We start from the raw sequence: 22,434 nt of genomic DNA, 5'->3' as shown, positions 1-22,434 counted from the left end.
GCTGCGTCTGTGAGGAAAGCGTTTATCTCTCCGAGGCCCAACCATGTCCCTCCCCAGGAGCCTCAGTGGGGAGTGGGGACAGGGCACAGCCCCCAACCCAGGGCTGTCCCTCTGGTGGGCTCAGAGCTGCCCAGACTCCAGTCCACCAAGCTGGCGGCACCCCACACCCCACCCCTCCTTCCCACTCTGAGTCCTGCAGCCCCAGCAGGGGGTCACTGTAGCCTCTCCCTTCCCAGGCCGACCCTGGGGATCAAGTGGGGACAAAAGTGACCACGTGGGGTCTGCTCGTCCCAAGCCAGAGACACCTCCTGAGATGGGCCCAGCCAAATTTCCTCCTGGGAAGTGAAGGTCTGAGGGCTTGGCGACAGGTGGACCCAGCCCAGCCACCACATGGCAGAGCCACGAGATGACAGAGCCACCAGGTGGTGCCCGGCAGGGTGTCTGGGCCTGCAGGACGCACCCACCGGCATCCCCCGTGTCCACACGCTGCCGTTCTGGGGCAGCGGCGGGCAGAGGTGCAGGAAGCGGTGCAGTCAGCTGGAGCAGCTGGTCGGTCCTGGCCGAGGGACAGGCCGGGCCGCAGGGGCCCCCACCCTCAGGGCTTGCAGCGCCGGCTCTGGCTCTCAGCGCCTGAGGATGTGGCCGGGGCAGCACGCTTGTTGCGGTGGTGGGGGAAAGTGGGCATGAGCTCCGGCTCGCAGGCTGCAGGGAGGGGGCTGCTCAGCGCCGGGTGGGGAGGGCCCCCCACGCCTCCCTCTGCTCCCCTCCTGGCCCTGCACGCGGTTTCTGCGGCACGAGCAGCCCGTGCCTGCTCGAGCCCCACTGTCCACCTGCCCAACAGCGGCCCCAGCCCGGACAGGGACCCCCAGCCAAGCGCCGGCCAGGGGGCGGGGGAGACTCACGCAGGGGCTTCTCCTTGAAGTAGGAGCTCTCCAGGCAGTCGCCGGCCGTCGCCCTGGAGAGAAGGCCTTGCCATTCGTGGGGCCCGGGCCTGGCCGAGGCCCATCTCCCTCACACCCGCCCCGCACGGCAGACAGCTGGGTGGCAGGTAGGGACCGGGGGCCCAGAAACCGACAGGAGCCTCAGAAAGGGCTTCATGACCTGGGCGGGCAGAGGCCCGGGCCTCACAGGCACGTCTGGGAGGGGCCCTCTCGGTCACGGCGCCCCTGCCCGCCCGCGGGCCGGGTCAGCACCTTTTCTTGGGGTCATACATGAAGAGCAGGTTCAGCAGGCGCAGGCCGGCCTCCGAGAGCCACGGGAACTTGTGCTTCAGGTTGTTGTAGGGCTGCTTCCTCAGACTGTACTGGCTCACCAGTGGCAGCTGGGAGAAGCCCTGTGTGGGGGAGGGGGAGTGGCAGCTGCAGGCTGGCGGCCGGCAGGGGGCAGGAGAGGGGAGGGCAGGGCCGGCACTCACCGGCCAGATGTTCTCACTGGGTGTCCCCAGCAGCTGTACGATCAGGTCCACCTGGTGGATCTCGGAAGCGCCGGGCAGAAGGGGCTTATGGGCCAGCAGCTCGGCCAGGATGCAGCCCACGGCCCTGCAGAGGAGCACGAGGCCTCGCCTCAGCTCCTCCGGCCCCGCAGAGCACCACTCCACCGGGCCTCGGCCCCCGGGTGCTGGGGTCAGAGGACGGGGGCAGAGCTGGGAGGAGGCCACGACGGGAAGGCAGGTGACCACTGGGTTCTCCCCCCGGGCCACGTGAGCTGGCACCAGCAGGCCTCTCTGAGTGGCCACAAGGGCGGGTCCTCAGTGATGGGGGCCGTGCACGCCGAAGCCGTCTTACACTGCCTCTCGGGACCCCAGGCGCAGGCCCACCTTCCTGGGAGTTGGGAGGCTGGCGAGACCCCAGCCCCACTCCTGCCCCGCCAGCTCCCACAAGACCACCCCGCCCTGCCCAAGGCCCTGGATGCATCCACTCCTCACCACATGTCGATGCTGGTGGTCTGCGTAGTGGTCCCCAGCAGCAGTTCAGGGGCTCGGTACCTGCGAACGGGAGCCCCCACCTTGGGTCTGGCAGTTCCTCTCCTCTGGCCCGGCCTCCACGAGGCACTGTGGCTCTGCACCAGCCTACCCACCGGCCACCACCGTCCCTGAGAGCCAGAGTCAGCCTGGACGATGGAGCATGAAGCCCAGCTCAGCTGTCCCCTCCACTAAACCCGACAAACACGATAGCACACGAGGCAGCAGCAGCTGCTGTCACTGGATGGCTCCCGCGTGCAGCAGTGTCCTGTGCTGGCCCGTTCTATACAGGTCGGGGCTGAGTGACATGGCAGAAAGCATCCTGCCCTAAAGCACAACCCCGTTCTTCAAAATGTCGAGTGAGAAATAGTTACAGAGGACATGCACTGTTCTGTCCTCGCGTCGGTGGAGCCACCGCCCCTTCCAAGCAGCTCAGAGCAGCGCCCCGTCTGGACGGGGCAGGTCCTTCCCAGTGGCAGCCCTGCTCGGCCTCAGGAGCCATCCACACCCAGCCTCTGAGTGTGTGCAGCCCCACAGCTTAAAATCCTCCAAAGTCCTTGAGCAGCTTCAGCGTGACCCCCCCACTTCCCATGGTCCCCAGGGACTCACCAGAGGGTGACCACCTTGGGGGTCATTGGCTTCAGCGGGATGCCATAGGCCCGGGCCAGGCCGAAATCCGCTGGACAGACGGGAGGGAGAGTGTCACCCAGTGAAGACTGTCCACTGACGTTTGCAAGCAGCTTGTAGCATACAGGGTGTTATCGGGACCGGCCTGCCGCCACGTCGAGGTGGCGCTCATGGAGGCCCCCACCAGAAAGCCAGCACCTGCACCCACCTGTCTTCACGCAGCCCTTATCCGTCATGAGCAAGTTGGAGACCTTCAGATCCCTGTGACAGAAAGAGAAGACCAGCGCTTCCCAGGAAACTGCGTGGGGAAAGAGGCTGTCACCGTCGCAGTGACGGTTAGAACGTTTCCCCATACGTTTCCTCCTGTTTGCACTTTTTAATTTTTTTTATGTGGACCATTTTTAAAGTCTTTACTGAATTTGTTACAATATTGCTTCTGGGTATTTTTGGGTTTTTTTGCGGTACGCGGGCCTCTCACTGCTGTGGCCTCTCCCATTGCGGAGCACAGGCTCCGGACGCGCAGGCTCAGCGGTCATGGCTCACGGGCCCAGCCGCTCCGCGGCATGTGGGATCTTCCCGCACCGGGGCACGAACCCACGTCCCCTGCATCGGCAGGCGGACCCCCAACCACTGCGCCACCAGGGAAGCCCTACTGCTTCTTTTTTATGCTTTGGATTTTCTAGCCGCGAGGGATGTGGGATCTTAGCTCCCCGACCAGCGATCGACCCACACCCCCTGCATTGGAAGGCAAAGTCTAAACCACTGGACCGCCACGGAAGTCCCTGCACTTCTTAAAAATAAGGACGGCAGGCAGTGCAAGGCGATTTGGCAGCTAGAAACACCAGAGAGAGCTCTCAGTAACTTTCTGAGAAACTGGCAGAGGCGGCCTTGAGCCCAGCTCTGACTTCCATCCAGGGCTGTGTCTGATCCCCCACCCAGGCCATGCGAGCCACCGAGGGCACACGGAACTGCTGCCTGCAAGGTCCTGCCCAGGCCTGCAAGACCCTCGCCTCTGCCCCTCCAGTCTCTGCCCTTCCTGGCCTGCCTTCCAGTAAGGCAACACTGCCTCTCCAAGGCAGCACTTCTCCGAGCCTGACTCGCTCACACCATCGGCCCCCCCAGAGAAGAAAACAGGTATTATCTGCTCCTGGACCATCCACCAGGAGCAGTCACAGAACCTCTACTGCATCGAGGCTGTGCCTGCTCCTCTCCTGGATACTGGGCAACGTCAACTGGCACTGGGTCAGTACTGGCAGTCACACTCCCCCCATGTCACAAACCAGCACTCCTCTGGAAAAATGTCTCCTGAGGCCCCGCCCCCTTCCAGGCCCGTGGACCCCGCCCACCTGTGGATGATGAAGTTCCGGTGCAGGTACTGGAGGCCCCGGAGCACCTGCAGCACGATGCACTTGACCTGTAGAGGGCCAGGATGCAGGGTCAGGGCAGCCTGCGTCTGCCACAGTGCGCCGAGCAAGGACTTGGGAAGCCCGCCACCAGAGCCCGCAGCCTCAAACCTGCGCCTCAGAGAAGGGTGTCGGCATGTTCTCCAGAAGGCTGGCCAGGTCCTGCTCACAGTAACCCATCACCAGGAAGATGCTGAAAAGAAGAGGGGGAAACGCAGGCCACCTCCCACCTCCTCCCAAGTGGGCCAAGGGACCCTCCTGGGGCAGCAGGAAGGGCAAGAGGGAGGGGCGGGCAGGACCCAATGCGGGGGCAGCAAGCGGCCCACTCACCTCTCCAGGTGGTTCCCCACAACCACCTCCTTCAGCTCCACGATGTTCGGATGGCGGAGGCGAAGGAGAAGCGTGATCTCTCGAAGGCTGCTGATGGGGACCCCTGCAACCCAGCGCGGCCTCAGCGAGCCCACCCCTGCAGTCAGGACCCCCTGACAGCCTCTGGGACCCCCACCCTTGCAGACAGGGACCCCTGACAGCCTCTGTGACCGCCCCCTGCAGACAGGGACCCCTGACAGCCTCTGTGACGCCCAGTCCTGCAGACAGGGACCCCTGACAGCCTCTGTGACCCCCCCTGCAGACAGGGACCCCTGACAGCCTCTGTGACGCTCCCCTGCAGACAGGGACCCCTGACAGCCAGCTACTCGGTGAGCCCCCAACCCCTGTCTACATCCCCTCTCAGGGACCCCCATGCCCGCCGCTGTCAGGGCTCTGCCTGCTACTTCAGGGAGAAGCAAGGCCATCCTAACCAGCACCTTTAACTCTTCCCTCCTTCATCAAATGCAAGCAGCACTCTGTACTGACCCCTGTGCATGGCAGGTGGCCCCCAGTGCGCCCAGCACAGCCCTGCCTGCACAGGCAGCCACGGGGCTGTCGGCAGGGCGGCATGGAGCACACAGGTGCTGCCGGCTCAGTCTTGGGTGGGAAAGCCCTGTGGAGGGGTGACGCTGAGCTGAGACAGAAGATGAGGCAGTCATTCAATGGGAGGGTGAAGGGGATGAACCGCACAGGGCTTGGGGGGGCTGAGGCCTAGACTGTGTGGCAGGGGCCAGGCTGCAGCCCCCAGAGATCAGCCTCCTTTGACCATCATGCAGACACCCTTGGGAAAGCCGGTGCGACTCGGGGGGGGCCTCAGGCAACTCACACCTTCCTCCCCCTCCCACGTGAGCTCAGAGTGGTCCGGCGGCCCCTCCGTGCTCACCATCCTTCTCCTTGTCCATCCGCACTTTCTTCAGGGCGACAATCTCATCCGTTTGGGTATCCCGGGCCCTGTCTGCAATGGAAACTCCTCCAGGATAGGATCCAAGCCCGACCCCACCGTGTGGCCTCCTGCCCCACAGGGGCTCCCTTCTCTTCCCCCTTGACTGCTGGGTACCCCGTGGCAGCCCGTCCACACTCCTCGCAAGCAGCACCCGACCCTGCGAGATGTGCTCCCTGGGGAGTCCTCTGGCTTGAGCTGGTACAGGGCCCCTGGTTGTGAGAAGCTCCCTGCAAGTTTTCCTTCTTAGAGCTGGTATGCAGATCACTGCTTTGTGCTCTGCGGTTACTATGTTCTAACAGCAAATAAGGTAGCTTATCTTGAGAAGGGAACTCTTATTTTGTCAAAGTTGGCTCCCAGAGCACTGTGTGCATCTCCCACACCCGCAGCAGCTTGACGCACACCGATGTCCCAGCTACTGTGGACGCAGCGCTGGCTGCTTCCCGCGGTGTACACTTTATGGCTGTAACAGCTACCTCTACTCACGGGTACACGTCAGCAGCCTGATGCCTGTGTTTATTCAGGAGTGCTGTGAAATCCACGGCAATTACACCTGTCCCCTCCTTCCAGCCCCGCCACAGCTGCTGCTGGGACAGTCCCTGGGCGCCCAGGCCTCCCACCGTGGCCACTCACACACAATGCCGTAGGTGCCTTCCCCAATGCGGTTCAGCTTCTCAAACTCCTTCACGCTCCGGCACCGTCCCAGCTGAAAGAGAGAGGTGCTGGCGGTGAGGGGATCCGGCAGCTAATGGAACCAGAGATGGATATGGACACACAATTGGTACCAAAAAGCCAGCTCGTGTCCTGCTCACCAAACAGAAAGGTCACCACACACCTGGGTTTGCAGGTGAGAAAATGGGGTGATGATGCTGGCCTCTTTGAATGTGATATCAAAGACGCTCTAACCACTCCCTTTCAATTCCATGGTCCAGATGTGTGCTGCCCAAAAGGAGGAACCGCCAGCCACATTTGATTAAAATTAACTAAAATGAAAGTAAAAGTCCATTTCTTCAGCTGCATAAGCCACGTGAAGCGCTCGATGGCCCCACGCAGCTTGTGGTGACCATCCTGGACGATTCAGAAAACAGAACATTTCCACCATCACAGAAAGTCCCCTGAACAGCACCGCTCTAAATTATGCTGTGGGGTTTTCTCCGGCAGTCCACTGGATAGAACTCCGCACTCTCAGTGCCGAGGGCCTGGATTCAATCCCTGACTGGGGGAACTGAAATCCCACAGGCTGCAGGGGGAGGCCATAAATAAAGAAAGAAAGAAGCAAGCAAGCTCTGGACATGGAAAAAGCTTGAAGGACTTCTCAAAGCATCTACCAAGCACAGTGGAAACACTTCTGCGGCAAAAACTGTCTCAATCATCCACACGTTACTTCTTCCTTTGGGTTATGAAACTGCCCAGGGGCACATAGCCACCCAGCTGGGGGCCATAGTTCCCAGCCTCCCTTGCAGCTGGGTGTGACCATGTGACTAAATCCTGGCCAATGGGATGCGGGCAGAAGGGACAAGTGCAACTTTCTGATCAAAGGAGGCTGCTTGCTGCTCACTCCTTCCTGCCCCTTGAGGCAGGCTGGGATTTGGGTGGGGCACAGGTGAAGCAAAGAGACAACCTGAGTGCCTGGCCCACCTGTGAGACGTTAGGGGAGCCAGAAATAAAGTCCTGTACTTACGCCACTGTATTTTGGGGTCTCCATATTCTAGCAGAGAGCCTGTACCCTAATACACCTTCAGTTGTAGCAGAATCAATGAGCACCTCCCCTTGGGTCGGAGAAGCACGTGCGGCAAGGTTCAAGTTCTAAGAGCCCTTCTCTGGACTCGCTGCCTCTATGTATCTTGCCCGCCATCCTGGGGAACGGAGTCAGAGTCACCTGGCCTGTACTGAAGGCCTTCCACGGTTTCAGCTCAACCTAGTTGTCCTCTCTCTCCCGTGAACCCCTGGTGCTTCTTGTGCGCTCTGTGCTTTGCGGGACTTTGCTCCTGCTGCTGCCCAAGTCTGGCAAGAACCCTCCTCGTCTCTGCGTGTCCAAAACGCACTCACACTTACCGGCGCAGCAGAAATGCTACCGCTTAGCAAAACTGCTTCCTGGCCCCCAGCTGAAAGCATTCTTTCTCTGAAAAATCCCGACACTTTCGTCTCACAGCACCTACTATTGTGCACTGTTCTCGTCCGGGTATGTCTTAACTCCCCACTGAGAGCAGCTGCTGCGTGTCTCGGTGATGAACGACGGCGGCGGACGGCTCAAGGCGGGGGTCCTGCGTTCACTCAGCCAGCATGTTAGGATCCTTACTGGTCACTGAGGCGGCCTCTCAGAGCACCAGCAAGTGTTTAAAACAATCCGCCGCCAGGCTTCACACCTGCCCCTGCACGAGCCGTCTACCTTGGAGAAACCACCCAACGCCCCTAAGCTTCACCCTCCTCACCTCTACAAAGGGTCCCCCGAAAGGACTAAGTGACAGTTACACACGCAGAGGCCCCACACGGAGCAAGGCACAAACGAAGCTGCCGGGTCACAGGTGGGGCCCCGCGCCCAGTGCACCCACAGCCCGGTGGGAGACACGCCTACAACTCTTCCCATGGCTACTGTCTCCCGACACAAGGCGCCCGTCCCCGGCACAAAGCTAAGAAACGCCCGCGCTGCAGCGCGCTCTTGCTTAGGCGGCCGGAGACCAGAGAGCCGGCCCTTCCCTCGCGCGGGCGTCACACGCCCCGGGGTCTGCGGACCGGCCGGGACCGGAGTCCCGGGCGGCCGCCGCCGGCTTCCGCGCCTGTCGCGAGGAGCTCTGGGACTGTCGTTCCCGCTCTCGCCGGAAACCTGGCGCTTTAGCGCGACACTGAGGGCCCCAGTGCGTTTCGGCTCCGCCCTGCCGCCGGCGAGGACACAACTACCCCGAGCAGCCCGTCGTCGCACCCTGTGCTCTGGAGGCACCGTGAAGAAGCCTTCCTTACGGATACACTTCAGACGGATCTGTTCCGGCTCCGGCTCCGGCTCCCCCATGCCGAGCTCAGCCCCACCCCACCCCCACCCACCCCACTTCCCATGTGCGCAGGCGCAGATGGGTGTTCCTCGGAGCAAGCACATGGCCTACTTCCGGGGCGTCCCCTCCTCAGCAACGGTTACCAAGGAAACCTCCGGAAGACCCCACCCCACCCACGAGGACCTCAACTCCTACGATGCACTCGGACTACCAAGGTTCTAGCTTTAATTTAGGTTTTTTTTTTTTTTTTTGCCGTACGCGGGCCTCTCACTGCTGTGGCCTCTCCCGTTGCGGAGCACAGGCTCCGGACGCGTAGGCTCAGTAGTTGTGGCTCACGGGTCCAGTTGCCCGGTGGGATCCTCCCAGACCAGGTCTCGAACCCGTGTCCACCCCATCGGCAGGCAGACTCTCAACCACTGCGCCACCAGGGAAGCCCAGGTTTTCCTTTTATTAACAAACTTATCCTTCTTTATCTCTTTACAGTTTTTTTTTTTTGGTTTTGGTTTTTTTTTTGCTGTACGCGGGCCTCTCACTGCTGTGGCCTCTCCCGTTGTGGAGCACAGGCTCCGGACGCACAGGCTCAGCGGCCATGGCTCACGGGCCCAGCCGCTCCGCGGCGTGTGGGATCTTCCCGGACCGGGGCACGAACCCGCGTCCCCTGCATCGGCAGGCAGACTCTCAACCACTGCGCCACCAGGGAAACCCTACTTTAGTTGTTTTTTTTTTTTTTTTTTTTTTTTTTTTTTTTGCGTTACATGGGCCTCTCACTGTTGTGGCCTCTCCCGTCGCGGAGCACAGGCTCCAGACGCACAGGCTCAGCAGCCATGGCTCACGGGCCCAGCCGCTCCGCGGCGCGTGGGATCTTCCCAGACCGGGGCACGAACCCGTGTCCCCTGCATCGGCAGGCAGACTCTCAACCCCTGTGCCACCAGGGAAGCCCCCTACTTTAGTTTTAAGTGCGGGCACGTGACCGCGCTGGGGCGCTGAGTAACGGCCGCCGGAGGAGGAGGCCGAAGTCCGGGGGGCTGCAGTGGGCTGGGGGGTGGCTGCGGGGGCCGTGGCGGCCGCGGGGCCGCGGGAGCTGTGCTGTAGAGCTATCCCTTGGAGCATTGGAGGGCTGACCTGGAGCCAGGGAGGGAGGAGGCTCGGGCAGGGCCAGCGGGGACCGAGAGCAGAGGGCGCGTCCGAGAGCTGTGGAAAGAACTGACAGGACGCGGCGACCGAGGGACTGTGGGACCAAAGGGTCACCTAACACATCCGTGTTGAGCACCCACTACGTGCTCGGCCCTGTCGGGCTCTGCCCTGGCGGACCTTACATTCTAACTGGAGGCGGTAAACAAGGTAAGTAAAGCAGACGGCGTGCTAAGGAGAAAAACGAGGCAGGGCAGTGAGTGGCCCGTGTAGGAGGAGGGGTGCAGCTTCTCCTGTCACGGGGACTATACTGTAAATGGTAAAATGATGCGAATGTAAGTTCAGGGCGTTTGATAATTATGAAATTAAATAATCATGAGTCAAAAGTATTTAATTTAAACTAATTACCACATTCAGTTCATTCTGGTGGGTTTTGAATTCTGATAAGCTAAGCTCACGGCTAATAATGGGATTAGAATGAATGCCATGGTAAGTATAGTTTGGGGATTATTTGTTTGAGATGCTCAGGGCAGGGGTAGGAGGAGGGCAATTTCTAGGTCATATAATAGAAATGCAACAGCTACTAGAAACTTTATAGAGAAGGAGAGGCATGCTGACCCAATGGGTTCAAATTCACCTTTGTATGGGCTTGATTTTTCTGTATAAATATTTAGTCATGGCAGTCAGGATACATAAATAAACATAGTAAATAAATACAAATAAGGATGTTGATAATATGTTAGTAAACAATGTCAGTATGAGATTTCTTTTTTCTTGGGTTATACCAAAACTCATGGATTGAAAGTCACTTGTACTGTTTACTACTAAAGAACATGACCCTCATCAACAGACAGAGACAGACCATGTGTACGGCCTGCTGATCGTTCCAGGAACGAAGGAAGCTGACATACACTGTCATCAGACTAAACGTTTGAGCTCAGACGGGCAGGGCACTCTCTCCAGCCACCCCGGAGGAGAATGGACTCTGACCCAAGGGCTGCTGGTGAGGATGGACAGCTGAGGCTGGGGGTCCCCTGAACAGCCCCTCCCCACCAGGAGCCCTCAAACACAGCCAGAAAGAGGGGAAGTTGTCAGTTCAACTCACCTTCTCCCAGGGCAGCTCTGACAAAGCCACTTCCACAGTTCTAAGTGCCATGGCTGCCACCACTCCTGCATCCACATTCTTCTTCTGGATCCTATAATACCTTGCATCCCTAATACTCAAGCTAGGAGCCCTTGGACCCTCCAAGGTGACTGTGCACTTCCCTGTTCTGGGACCTAACCACCTGAAGGTTTCATCCTCAGAGTCCGACCTTTTGTTCAAGGGTGGGGGACACCTCCTCCACTGTAACTGCTGAGTGCTTACACCCCGCTCCTTCAGAAGCGAACAGGAAGGGTTCTAATGCCCATCCAGAGTCAGCAAGAGATGCTGCCTGCTACCAGTTCATCACTCTGCACAGCCAGACAGCTCCGACAGGGTCATCTCTTCACCGATTACCCCAGAGTCACTCTTGCCCTCTGCCAAGCTGCCTGCAGCTTTGGAGAAGCTGGGGAGAGCCTTGTTTACTGAAGGGGCAACTGCAGCTTTCCACAGGGTAGGGCAGCCCTTTGCCATCACCTCTGAGACTCAGAGCACAGGGAGTGACTGCAGCTACTGGGGTGCCTCTTTATTCTTTGGTCTGTGAATTATAGGCGTCTACCGTACTGGAGTTCCTGTGTCGGTAGAAGGGGCCCGGTTCAGCCCTTTCCCGAATGGTCCTCTGCTCCTCCATTCCTGTGGAACCGTAGCTGATCAGAGTCTCTTTTGAGGCTGTGGTGATGACAATCTGGGGGATGGCAAATTTCTTCTCTTCTGAATTTACATCAGGTTTCTCTAGAAGGAAGGAAACATCCGGGTATTTCATAAGTCTGTGGAAAAACTCTTCTGTAAAACAGACAATGTCTGTGTTAGGGCCAGAGCAAAGGAATTAGGTTCGTGGCTCAGGAAAAGAAATGGGTGAGGTTGAAAGCAGTCAAAACCGTAAGTGAACATTCCAAAGCTTACACCAACCGGCAACGCAGCCACGCAGTGGTGACCCTGGAGGCCTCCTTCCAGGAGGGGAACGGACAGACACCCGCACCGTCCCCGTGGAAAGCCTGAGCTGCCGGGCAGCCGGGGTGACAGACGCAGGAGCGGAACCTGGGAAAGGCAGGGTCTGCCCCAGAGGTGAAAGTTCAGACACACAGTGTGCAAAGGATTCTCTGCACAGAGCTTCATCAGGCAGGGCACTCTAGAAATGGACGCCACAGCGTTTTCTCAAACTTGTCAGGATTACCAGGAACACACGGGACGTGTGAAACGTTACAAAGTACAAAAGCGGAAGCCCCTTCGCTGCCTCCACCGCCTCACTTCCCGGCCTGCTCCCTCCGTTCAGGCCTGTGTGTCCCCGTGTGCACACACGTGTACTGCACAGAATTAGAACACTGAATACCCCAGGAACTCAGCTATACGGGGGATGAACAGGTGCCCGTCCTGTGCTAGACGTTGCTCTGAGCCCTAGAATAACAACCGCACGTTTCTGAGATAGGTCCTCTTAAGACCTACGTTTTACAGACGAAGGAACTGAGGCACAGAGGGTTGGTTCAGTCACATGCCCAGGGCTGGTGGGAGAGGGAGACGCCGGGTCCCAGGCGGTCGGGTCCAGAGCCACCTCAACCTTCAGCGCTGCAAGCATGGCTTCAGTCGTTCTAACCCGCTGTCGATGGCCCACGGCCTGCACTGAGCACTGACAGTATCCTTTCTTTTCATTTTTATCATTAAGCCAAGTGTGCATTTCATCGTATTTTGGATTTAATTTATTTTTAAAATGTTATTTATTTAATTTATTTTTTGCCGCATTGGGTCTTTGTTGCTGCACGTGGTGAGCAGGGGCTACTCTTCGTTGCGGTGCATGGGCTTCCCGTTGCGGTGGCTTCTCTTGTTGCGGAGCACGGGCTCTAGGCATGCAGGCTTCAGTAGTTGTGGCACAGGGGCTCAGTAGTTGTGGCACGCGGGCTCTAGAACACAGGCTCAGTAGTTGTGGCTCGTGGGCTTAGTTGCTTCGTGGCACGTGGGATCTTCCCGGACCAGGATTTGAACCTGCATCCCTTGCGTTGGCAGGCGGATTCTTAACCACTGTGCCACCAGGGAAGTCCCTTTTGAATTTAACTTAAATTGAGATCATTTTTTCATGTTGATTTACACAAGCATTTTTATATGTTAAGACTACTTAAAAGGTTACGAATATTTAATTTAAAAATAATACATGTTGGTTAAAGGGGGGAAAGTGATGGGGGGTGGGATGGATCGGGAGACTGGGATTGACATATATACACTAATATGCATAAAATAGATAACTAATAAGAACCTGCTGTATAAAAAATACAGTTAAAAAGTAATTTAAAAATAAAAATAATACATGTTGGTTAGAGACTGCACATGGAATGACGCTTCTCCTTGCGGACACTTCATACGCACACGCACATTTGCAGCTGGGATCACGCTGTGCAAGGCTGAGTGTTGCAGTGACCACGCAGTAGGCTGAGCCCCACGTCCACACAGGTGCGGCCCCTCCTCCACGGCAGCCTGCAGTTCACTGTCGGGGGCCCATCATGTGCGTAACCAGCTCCCTTTGATGAACATAATTTAGGTTATTTCCAATTTTCTTCTTTGGACAATGCTGCAATGAACATTCCTGCATTTATGTATTTATACACTTGTGGAGGTTTATCTGTCAGGTAAGTTACTAGGAAAATTTTGGCAAATATTGTCAAACTGTTTTCCATAACGATTATATCAATTTTGGGACTTGCCTGGTGGTCCAGTGGCTAAGACTCCACGCTCCCGATGCAGGAGGCCCAGGTTCAATCCCTGGTCGGGGAACTAGATCCCACATGCAGCAACTAAGAGTCCACATGCTGCAACAAAGATCCCATGTGCCTCAACTAAGACCCCGTGCAGGACTTCCCTGGTGGCGCAGTGGTTAAGAATCCACCTGCCAGTGCAGGGGACACGGGTTCGAGTCCTGGTCTGGGAAGATCCCACATGCCGCGGAGCAACTAAGCCCGTGCGCCACAACTACTGAGCCTGTGCTCTAGAGCTTGTGTGCCGCAACTACTGAGCCCCTGTGCCACAAATACTGAAGCCTGCGTGCAGCAACGAGGACCCAACACAGCGAAAAATAAATAAAATAAATACATTTATTTAAAAAAAGACCTTGTGCAGCCAAAAGATTATATAAATTTATCTTTCCTCTAGGGGGCTATCAGCAGAACTTTCCTCCACACTCTCCTGCTTCTCACTTTTCTAAACCTTTTCCCAGGTTACACTGACAGTGGAAGTGCTGACTCCGCCCCCGCTGGTCACCGGTCACCACCAGCTTCCCTGAGCTTTGGGCACCCCCGCCATGGGGAGGCTGAGCGTCTCATCTCGTCACTCGTTCATGGGCCCGTGGCACGTATCCTCCTGTGAATGCATGTCATTCCGCATTTTCTAGATTGACTGTTTTTTTTTCCTTTGGTGAGCTTTTTTATATTTGGGAAATTCACCCTTAGTGACTTATACTACAAGTAGCTCCTGGCTTTTAGCTTCCTTTGTTGCTTTCTGCAACAGATTCATCCATCTATTCCTTAATGGCTTTTAGAGTTTGTCAGACTGGAAAAGGCATCCCCTGCTCCAAACTTATAAAAACATTTACTCATTTCCATTTCATACTTTCATAGTTTTACTTTCCATGTTTAACTGTTTGTTTTCTCAGTTGTCGACTGAGTTGCCCCAGCACTCGGGGAACATCCGTCTTTCCCCCATGTCTGCAACATGGCACTTCTCTGGGACCCCATGCAAGCATGCTGTGCTATGTGTTCACCACAGTGAGACACACTTCCATGTCAGAGGACTCAATCCCTCTGCTTTTCCAGATGTTTCCTGCCATTCTTACATTTTTATCCTCTTAGGTGACCTTTGGGATAATTTGGTCTGGCTCCCAAATCGACCTGTGCTCTTTTGTTTGGGGTCATACTGATTTGTTAGAATCAGGGAGAATTAACAACTTTATGTTACTGAGACTTTGTAATCCAAAACAAGACTCCTTTTATCTTCCTCAGAGGTTTAAAGCTTCTTCATTTAGAAACATGAATCTTTGGGGACTTCCCTGGTGGTCCAGTGGTAAAGAATCTGCCTTCTGGGCTTCCCTGGTGGCGGAGTGGTTGGGGGTCTGCCTGCCAGTGCAAGGGACACGGGTTCGATCTCTGGTCCGGGAAGATCCTACATAACGTGGAGCAACTAAGCCCATGCACCACAACTACTGAGCCTGTGCTCTAGAGCCCGTAAGCCACAACTACTGAGCCTGTGTGCTGCAACTACTGAAGCCCGCACGCCTAGAGCCCATGCTCCGCAACAAGAGAAGCCACCGCAATGAGAAGCCCGCGCACCGCAATGAAGAGTAGCCCCCTCTCGCTGCAACTAGAGGAAGCCCACACGCACCAACAAAGACCCAACACAGCCAAATATAAATAAATAAATTTATTAAAAAAAAGAAACATGAATCTTTTGGCACTTCCCTGGTGGTCCAGTGGTAAAGAATCCGCCTTCTGGGCTTCCCTGGTGGTGCAGTGGTTGGGGGTCTGCCTGCCAGTGCAGGGGACACGGGTTCGAGCCCTGGTCCGGGAAGATCCCACATGCTGCAGAGCGGCTGAGCCCGTGCGCCACAACTACTGAGCCCACGAGCCACAACTACTGAAGCCAGTGCCACTAGAGCCCATGCTCCACAACATGAGAAGCCACCGCAGTGAGAGGCCTGCGCACCTCGGCGAAGAGTAGCCCCCGCTCGCCGCAACTGGAGATGGCCCATGCGCAGCAACGAAGACCCAACACAGCCAAAATTAAATAAATAAATTTTTTAAAAATTAAAAAAAAAAAAGACAAAAAAAAAAAGAATCCGCCTTCCAATGCAGGGGACGCGGGTTCGATCTCTGGTCGGGGAACTAAGATCCCACATGCCGCGGGGCAACTAAGCCCACGTGCTGCAAACTACAGAGCCCATGCACCCTGGAACCCGTGCACCACAACTAGACAGAAGCCCACGTGCCGCAACAAAAGAGCCCACATGCCACCGCGAAGATCCCACGTGTCACAACTAAGACCTGACACAGCCAAAAATAAAAACAAAAAATAAATAAATAAATATAAAAAGTAAAAATAAAATAAGAAACATGAATCCTTTTAGGGTTCTTAATACACAGGACGTGTACTATTTTTCAATTACTGCCTAATAAGTTACCTCATTTTAGTGGCCAACTTAAAACAGCGCACACATCACCTCGGGCTCCACGTGTCTGGAGTCTAAGCTACAATCCAGCTGTCGGCCCGGCCGCGCCCTCATCTGGACCTGGGGACCCTCCACGGCCACTCAGGTTGTAGGCAGAGTTCCTTTCTTTGTGTGCCAAGGACGAAGCCCCTTTCCTTGCTGGCTGGCGGCTCTCACATCATGGGAGCTGACTTCTTCACAGCCACGTCTCTGACACTTTCACCTTTTTCAAAGGCTTCTCTGATGAGGTGAGGCGTGCTCAGGAGAAGCTCCATTTTGATTAAGTCAAAACCAACGGGTTACTACCCTGATCCCAGGAGCCCAGCCCATTCCTCCTCACAGGCTCTGCCCACATGTAAGGGAGAGGCTCCTACAGCCTTGTTCAGAGGGCAGTGATGGGGCTCTGGAATGCTGCCTTCCACGCTACCACACTGCCTTCAGGAAGGAGTCTGACTTCCACCAACAGTGTGTCCAGGCTCTCCGTCTATCGTGTTATTCTCTGGCCTCTCGTTTTTGTTGCAAATACTTTTTGAGCTTACCATTTGTTTTACATTTGTTTATAGAGGGCTTAGGGAGATGTTTTACATTTTAATGTAGTCAAATCCTTCAACATTGCTCTGTAATATCTTTGCTTTGAGGAATCAGAATAAAATTTACGTCTTATTTTTTGCAGCCACCTTTTTTTTCCAGCAAGGAAGTTTTTTTTTAGATGACCACACACTGTCATCTGGAAGATGGTTCTAGCCGTTCTTTCCCTCTACCCTTTGAGTCACCTGTACCAGCTGATAGTAAGTCTACCTTTTTAAAAAATGTAAGTATAGTTGATGTACATGTAATCACTTTTTATATCCACTCTTAAACCATCTGGAATTTATCAGAGCATATAGCAGGAGGTTACAATCCAGCTTACGTTTTCTCTTAAAACGTTATGCCGTTTTTCTAGCACAATTTATTATATAATCCTTCCTTTTCCCACTTACTTTTGGTGCCAGTTGTATTGTACTCTGATTATATATAAACATACATAATGTTCATACACACACACTCTTGTCCATGTTTTCTATTTCATTGACCTGCTATTCTTATATGGGAATCATGTTATTTTAATTATTATAATTTCTGATGTATTTTTATTTATTTATTTATTTTTAAAGAATCATCTTTTTTAAAAAATTTATTTTTGGCTGCATTGGGTCTTCTTTGCTGCACACAGACTTTGTCTAGTTGCGGGGAGTGGGGTCTAGTCTTCGTTGCACTATGTGGGCTTCTCATTGCAGTGGCTTCTCTTGTTGTGGAGCACAGGCTCTAGGAGTGTGGGCTTCAGTAGTTGTGGCACACGGGCTCAGTAGTTGTGGCTCGCAGGCTCAGTAGTTGTGGCTCACGGGCTCTGGAGTGCAGGCTCAGTAGTTGTGGCTCACGGGTTTAGTTGCTCTGCGGCATGTGGGATCCTCCCAGACCGGGGCTCGAACCCGTGTCCCCCGCATTGGCAGGCGGATTCTTAACCACGGTGCCACCAGGGAAGTCCCTGATGTATTTTAAAACATTTTACTTTAATATTATAAATTCAGAGAAAGTTGCAAAAGTAGTCCAGAGAGATCCCTGTACCTCCGTCCCTTCTCCCTCAGTGGTAGCACCATAAGTAACTGCAGTAGAATAAGGCTCAGTGTGGCACAGTGTGTGTTCTGTGCCATGTGATCACATGTCACCAGGACTGCTCCAGCATCACAATGATCACGTTCATGCTAAAAGTCACACCCCCGGCCCCCGCCATCCCTAACCCCTGGCAGTCCCTAGTCTGTTCTTATCTGTATCATTTTGTCATTTGGAGAATGTTACATGAATAAAATCGTACAGCGTGTGACCTTTTGAAATTGGCTTTCTTCAGCATATTTTTTGACAGTTAAAAATGCAGTACTTTGGGCTTCCCTGGTGGCGCAGTGGTTGAGAGTCCGCCTGCCGATGCAGGGGACACGGGTTCGTGCCCCGGTCCGGGAAGATCCCACATGCCGCCGAGCGGCTGGGCCCGTGAGCCATGGCCGCTGAGCCTGCGCGTCCGGAGCCTGTGCTCCGCAACGGGAGAGGCCACAACGGTGAGAGGCCCGCGTACCGCAAAAAAAAAAAAAAAAAATGCAGTACTTCTTCAGAAAGAGAAAAACAAATATCGTATATTAACGCATGTATGTGGAACCTAGAAAAATGGTACAGATGAACCGGTTTGCAGGGCAGAAGTTGAGACACAGATGTAGAGAACAAACGTATGGACACCAAGGGGGGAAAGCCGCGGGGGGGTGGGGATGGTGGTGTGCTGAATTGGGCGATTGGGACTGACATGTATACACTGATGTGTATAAAATTGATGACTAATAAGAACCTGCTGTATAAAAAACCAAACACACAAACAAACAAGAAATGCAGTACTTCTATCAGATGAGGATACTTCTTAGCATAACCACAACAGCACTGTCACATCTCAGGATATTATCGTCGATTCTTTGTTATCACCTAATACCCAATTGGATTCTCTCCAGAATGACTCAGCCCAGACCCACACACTGCTTTTTGCTCATAGGTCTCCCAAGGCTCCTTCTAACAGTCCTCTCTGCTGTGACTGAAAGTCTGTATCCCCCGAATTCATATGTTGAAGGCCTAGTCCCCAGTGTGCTGGTATTTAGAAGTGGGGCCTTTGGGAATTAATCAGGTTTAGATGAGGCCATGGCCACGTGAGGACACAGCAATCGGGCAGCTGTCTGCGGGCCAGGGAGGGGTTCCCACAGGAGTACAGCCAGACTGAGGGCCTCCCCAGCCTCCAGAACGAGGAGAAACAAAGTCTGTTGTTTAAGCCCCGCAGCCCATGGTATTTGTTTTTTTTTTTTTTTCTTTCTTTTGTTTTTTTTTTTGCGGTACGCGGGCCTCTCACCATTGTGGCCTCTCCTGTTGCGGAGCACAGGCTCCAGACGTGCAGGCTCAGTGGCCATGGCTCACGGGCCCAGCCATTCCGTGGCATGTGGGATCTTCCCGGACCGGGGCACGAACCCGTGTCCCCTGCATCGGCAGGCGGACTGTCAACCACTGCGCCACCAGGGAAGCCCAAGCCACCACCTTTTTTGCAAGTCATTTATTTGTAGAAAAGTCAGAGTTCTTTTTTCAGAAGAACCTGCAGCGTTTTGGAATTGGCTGACTGCCAGCTTGTGGTGTTCGGTCTGTATAATGTATGTTTGTGGATTCTGTAATGCGAAATTTGAAGCACAGACAGAAGCAGTGGGACTAGTACAATACAACCCATCGCCCAACTGCCGAAGTCCTCATAAACCCCAGGCAAAGCTGACCTCACTCCAGCTCTTACCCTGTGTGCTGGTTCCTGCTGCTGAGTAGTGACTCACCCCTGACCTCAGCAGCTGAAACCACCATTTTCTTACGGTGTTACGGCTCAGGGATTCAGGAAAGGTTCTGCTGCAGTTATCACCTGTGGTTTCCCAGGGGCTGCAGTCAGATGCTGTCTGAAGGCTCAGCTGGGCTGGACACGTGGATGTCCACTCGCAGGGCTGCTACGTGCTGTGCAGTGGCTCGGCTAGGGAGACTCCAAGCCTGGGGCTGGAGTCACGACAAGCTCGTCACAAGCCCGGCACCTGGGCTGGACGGGCTGCGAGATCAGGACCGCGGGCTGCGGCTCCCCTGTGGCCTGCCCAGCAGCCGAGCCCTTCCCAGCACGGTGGCTCCCAGCACAGCCAGCGTCCCCGTGAGCCCGGCCAGTCACTTCCACCACTCCACTGGTTACAGGAGAGTGTCGGGCCTTCAGAGATTTGGAGATGGGACGTAGACCCCCAGGTCACACCACAGGACCCGTGGGCTGAGAGGGGCTGTAGCACCTGCAGAGACAGGTGCACCCCTTCCCGTGGCAGCAAATCCCCACCCAGCGCGTCCATTTGCCCTTAAAATACTTCGGGTGCGGCTCTAAGAGACAAGGACTCATGCGTATTCCATGTTTTCCACGGCATAACTCACACTAGACAAAACGCAGGGTCCTTACTGTTCAGCGGGAGAGTTTTCCACAACTGTACACACCCGTGTCGTCACGCAAACGAGATGCAGAACTTTCCTCCACCCCACAAAGCTCCCACGGGCCCTGTTCCAGTCCGCTAGCCTGCCCCGGCCCCAGCCCAGCAATCATTTTCTGATTTCTACCCAACAGTAGTAAAACCTACTTTTTAAATTGTATAACACACAGAATTTTTGACTTGTTGACCTTTCTATTTCTCTGACGCTTTTATGGTATTAGGATGACTTAAAGAAACGTGACTTCCGAAAGTTGTCACTTTCCCAAATCTAATAGGGGAATTCCTCAGCCTTAAAACCAGAATGTGGAAGAGAAGATGCTCCTGCCCTACTTGAGGTGTTGCTCCCGGCAGACCGGGTCCTGTCCTCACCCCCGACTCCCAGTGCCTCTCTCTGCAAGGCCAGCAAGACCAGCTGCTGGTCTCATTCGACAGTCTTCTCTGAGTTTACTCCACCTCGCTGCAGCATTCAACACTGCCAACTAGTTCTCCTTTCTGAACAGCTTTCTTCAGTACAATTTAAATACCACAAAATTTACCTGTTTAAAGCATGCAATTAAATGGAATTCAGTAAACTTTCAAAGTTGGGCAACCATTGATTCAGTTTTGAGACTACTTCCATCACCCTCAAAAGGGCCCTTGTGCCCTCTTGTGACCGATCCCTGTGCCTGCCCTTAGCCCAGGCTTCCCTCCATGTGGATTTGCCTTTGCAGGACTTTTCATATAAATGGAATAGGAATCTATATCTGGCTTCTTTCACTCGCATCATGCTTTCGGGCGTCGTACACAGGGCAGCACATTCCTTGTGACTGCAGTCTCCACTCGCTTTCTTGAAACTCCATCCTCACTCCACCCCCGAAGTGAGAGTATGACACACACTGTTGGTGGAGTCCCCTGCCCACACCTTCCCTTGCTGGCAGAGGTCCAGCCCATCCTGGAGACACCGGGCACACAAGGCTTCTGGGGGAAGATTCTCCTTGCTGACACGAAGCAAGAAGTAACGCCTCTCACAAACTAGACGCAGTCCCACGTGTGTGACACCAAGAGCCGTCCAGCCCTCTGCGGACCGTGGACACAGAGGATGGCAGAGTGTAGACACACAGCCCTTGATGCTGCCACGCCGAGGGCCCTACCTCTGACCTCTCCTCTGTTTGGGGGGTACCGGGCCCCTCAGCACTAAAGCTGTGTCTGGATGGCTTTTCTGTGACTGACAGCCAAAAGCCTCCCGACAGACTAGTAGCAGTTTTCCAAACGTCCCCCCTAGGACTCTGGCCCTTCCTGCACCCTTCAGCCCTCAAGTAAGGGCTCTTAAGTTGGGATCTGAAGTCCAGGCCTTGCCCCCAAGGCAAGCGCCCTCATCTCAAACGTGTCCTGCCCTTGATGACCCCCAGGGGGCTCGATCTGAATGAAGCTGTCTGTGCCCAGCTCCTCTCCCCTGCCAGGCGGGCATCCGTCCTGCCCTTCCTTGTCTGACCCACCGGCCATGCGTCTTCACAGTCACCGAAGCCTACGGGCATGGCTCCCTGCTTTGCCCTCACACCCTATCACTCGGCAATTTCCGCTGCCGCAGCCTCACTGGTTCCTACCCAGTTACAGCAATGGGCCTGTGAGAGGCCTCTGTTCTGGAGACACAAACCCCATCGTTCCTCCCTTGGTTTAATTACCTAACAATTCCGTTTCCACGACCCACATGATAAAACTGACGAAAGACTTCACATTCTGCTGCTTCTGTGGCTTCAACCCCGACCCACACCCAAAGGCTGTTACGGTGAGTAACTCTGCCCAGCTGTTTCACCAACATCCTATCCGCTCCGTGATCTCTGTGGCCAGGCAGAGGGCTCCCATGGAACCGTGCTCCGGCAGCTTCCCAGGCTCTGTCCCAGTCTGTGGAATGCCGAAGGAATGACACTGGGGCCAAAGGCGTCCAGCCCGCGGGAGGACAGCAGGCCTGCTTGGGATCTGCGCACTGCTTAGCCCTCTTGACTGTGTGTTCCGCATCTACCACGTGGGAACTCACCTAAACCTTGACTAAACTTATTACATCTTCCAACTAGAACTCTGATACTAAAGGTCCTAAAACTCCCTCCACCGTTAGGGCACGCCCCCTGCTACTAGCATCCCACCACAGGCTCCTGTGCGCCCCATCCCCAAACGCACCTCAGGTTCTGTACCCTCCTGGGTGTGTCCTACCTTCCACTTCAGATGAAGGCCACTGCCGCTTGGCTGCCCCTTTCTTCTCATGGAAGCTCTCTGCAGGCTTGGTGTCTAGAGGCTTCTCAGACTCTTGTGAAGGCCCGTCCACCGGCCTTTCCGTAGCCTCTGGGATTGGACAGGTGCGCCCCGACTTTGGCTCCTCACCTGAAATATATGGGTAATTAATTAGACCTATATTTTACTGAGTCTAGGGCAAAGGATTCCATCCTTCTTCAGTTGCCTGCTTTGGTCCGGAATGAAATAAGATAGCGTGAAAGACTTGGGTCAGTCCATTTCCCTACACGTGGATATTCCCCGGATGAAAAGGTCCCCGAGGCAAGATCATCAGAGAGGACCCGGCGCAGGAGGATTTGTGGGGGCGGGGCCGCGCCGCGGAGACTGCGGGGCGGCGGCCCTTTACCTTTCCGGAGTTTGTGTTTGCTTTTGGA

General features: G+C 55.0%; 1 protein-coding gene across 13 annotated transcripts; it reads right to left on the bottom strand.

Moving 5' to 3' along the window:
• Positions 1-6: 6 nt before the first annotated feature.
• Positions 7-22,315, bottom strand: CDK10 (cyclin dependent kinase 10). 13 transcript variants are annotated; one of them, XM_032611941.1, is made up of 13 exons: positions 8,220-8,381; positions 5,933-6,005; positions 5,243-5,314; positions 4,321-4,423; positions 4,102-4,183; positions 3,934-4,001; positions 2,796-2,848; positions 2,570-2,639; positions 1,925-1,984; positions 1,415-1,538; positions 1,194-1,333; positions 903-955; positions 7-702 (listed from the first exon to the last, which is right to left on the bottom strand). In XM_032611941.1, exons 1-13 carry the CDS (start codon positions 8,304-8,306, stop codon positions 596-598), a joined length of 1,092 nt encoding a protein of 363 aa, XP_032467832.1. In that variant the 5' UTR covers positions 8,307-8,381; the 3' UTR covers positions 7-595. The 13 variants fall into 13 exon arrangements, with proteins under 13 accessions (XP_032467832.1, XP_032467842.1, XP_032467843.1 ...); XM_032611951.1 differs by lacking the exon at positions 8,220-8,381 and adding an exon at positions 6,135-8,196; XM_032611952.1 differs by lacking the exon at positions 8,220-8,381 and adding an exon at positions 7,732-8,196.
• Positions 22,316-22,434: the final 119 nt, after the last annotated feature.

The sequence above is a fragment of the Phocoena sinus genome, chromosome 19 (genome assembly GCF_008692025.1).
Source record: "Phocoena sinus isolate mPhoSin1 chromosome 19, mPhoSin1.pri, whole genome shotgun sequence".
In the NCBI taxonomy this organism is placed as follows: domain Eukaryota; kingdom Metazoa; phylum Chordata; class Mammalia; order Artiodactyla; family Phocoenidae; genus Phocoena; species Phocoena sinus.
This window is presented reverse-complemented; position numbering and strand designations above follow the sequence as displayed.